A 1,583-nucleotide genomic window follows, 5' to 3' on the forward strand; every position below is an offset into this window, starting at 1 on the left:
TGAGATTCTCCCATTCCTTCCTTCTAACTGTAGTAATGCAAATGTATCCCATTTCACACTTTTGTCTTGTTTACTAAAGATATAGAATATTGATGCGTAAAAGCTTTGCTTGCTTGCAATGGAGACTATGCTCACAAACAAAGCGTATATCTATGTATATATACGGCATGTCCGATCTTACTTGTCTTAACACGTGTGCTAAACCTAACGCCCCAAGAATGTCTTGTCCGATTAATGTCGTCGACGAAGCACAGCAAGGTCGAGCCATCAGCGTCGCCGACGTCGCGCCGGGCGACACGACGACCCTGGTGGCCACCGGGCAGCGTGGCATCCCCGTGCTCATCGCACCGTTGCAGAGCCAGGGCGATGGGCGAGCCCGCGGTGCCACCACGCAGGAGATGGGCATGGGGTTCCAGGGCTTCCTCCTCCTGGAGCACAAGAACGACGACGACAACCCGGAGGCGCAGCGGAAGAAGTGGTTCAAGGAGATGCGCGGGTGGCTGATGGTGCTGGCCACCGTGGCGGCGTCGGTGACCTACCAGGCCGGCCTGAACCCGCCCGGCGGGTTCTGGCAGGACGGCGACGACGCCGGCAACCCGGTGCTCCACGACAGGCACCGGTCGCGGTACATGATCTTCTACTACATGAACGCGACGGCGTTCGTGACGTCGCTGGTGATCATGGTGCTGCTGATGAGCGAGCGGTTCTACCACACGGAGGCCAAGGTGGTGGCGCTCATGCTCACCACCTTCATCGACCTCATCAGCCTCATCGGCGCCTACATCGCCGGCACCACGCGCTTCTTCTCCTCCTGCATCTACGTCATCATCATCGCCTGCGTCGCCTTCGCCGGGGTCATCTACATTGGGGAGTACGTGGTGTGATATGCAATTGCAATTGCGATGCGAGGCAGCACAAGATCATAATCAAATACTTCTTTTTTTTTGCAGGGTGATGGCGGAAATATGCAGGTTCTTCATGAGAAGGATGCCATGCATGTCAAGAATGGTGCAGAGCAAGTGGTTCCCGGTGCCGGGGGAGGTGGTGAGGAGTCTGCAGCCTCAAGAGGAGCGCATTAGCCACACGCCGACGGCGGCGAGGAGCAACCAGCGCGGTGGCTGCAGCGCGTGCTGTGCTTCTGCGCCCCGAGCGGAGGGCTGAACGAGCTGGTTGGGCGCCATATGGTGGCGTGCCGGAGTGATCTGGCTGAAGCTCTGCTTATTGGCATATTTGCTTGCTTGCCGTCATTCTTCCCTACATAATTCTGCCAGTATTTTTAGTCGACATTGCTTTGCTTACCTAATACCATAACTTTTTTCTTGTGAATAGTAATGCAAACTGATGGCCAATCAATTATACACGTCATTCTTAATTGATGATTTTGTAACCTGTTGACAAGGAAGGCTTCCTATGCTAAACACCATGCATGTTTGTCGTTTTGTGCGGCTCTCTCTCATTATTATATAATTATATATGTATGATCTACCCCTACGTTGAGTTGAGGAGGTTTTCCCTTCTAGGTCTAGTTGGTAATTAGCACCCGGGTCCGTACGTTCGCGGTAACCAAATTCACTAGCTGTGCC

The 1,583-nt window shown here is 53.6% G+C and overlaps 1 protein-coding gene across 1 annotated transcript; it reads left to right on the top strand.

The window, feature by feature from the left end:
- The first annotated feature begins 203 nt into the window (after positions 1-203).
- Positions 204-1,369, top strand: LOC120703370. Its single transcript, XM_039987415.1, has 2 exons — positions 204-871; positions 951-1,369. The coding sequence occupies exons 1-2, from the start codon at positions 219-221 to the stop codon at positions 1,159-1,161; spliced, it is 864 nt and encodes a 287-aa protein (XP_039843349.1). The 5' UTR covers positions 204-218; the 3' UTR covers positions 1,162-1,369.
- The last annotated feature ends 214 nt before the right edge of the window (positions 1,370-1,583 follow it).

Source organism: Panicum virgatum, chromosome 4K (genome assembly GCF_016808335.1).
Source record: "Panicum virgatum strain AP13 chromosome 4K, P.virgatum_v5, whole genome shotgun sequence".
NCBI classification, from domain to species: Eukaryota; Viridiplantae; Streptophyta; class Magnoliopsida; order Poales; family Poaceae; genus Panicum; species Panicum virgatum.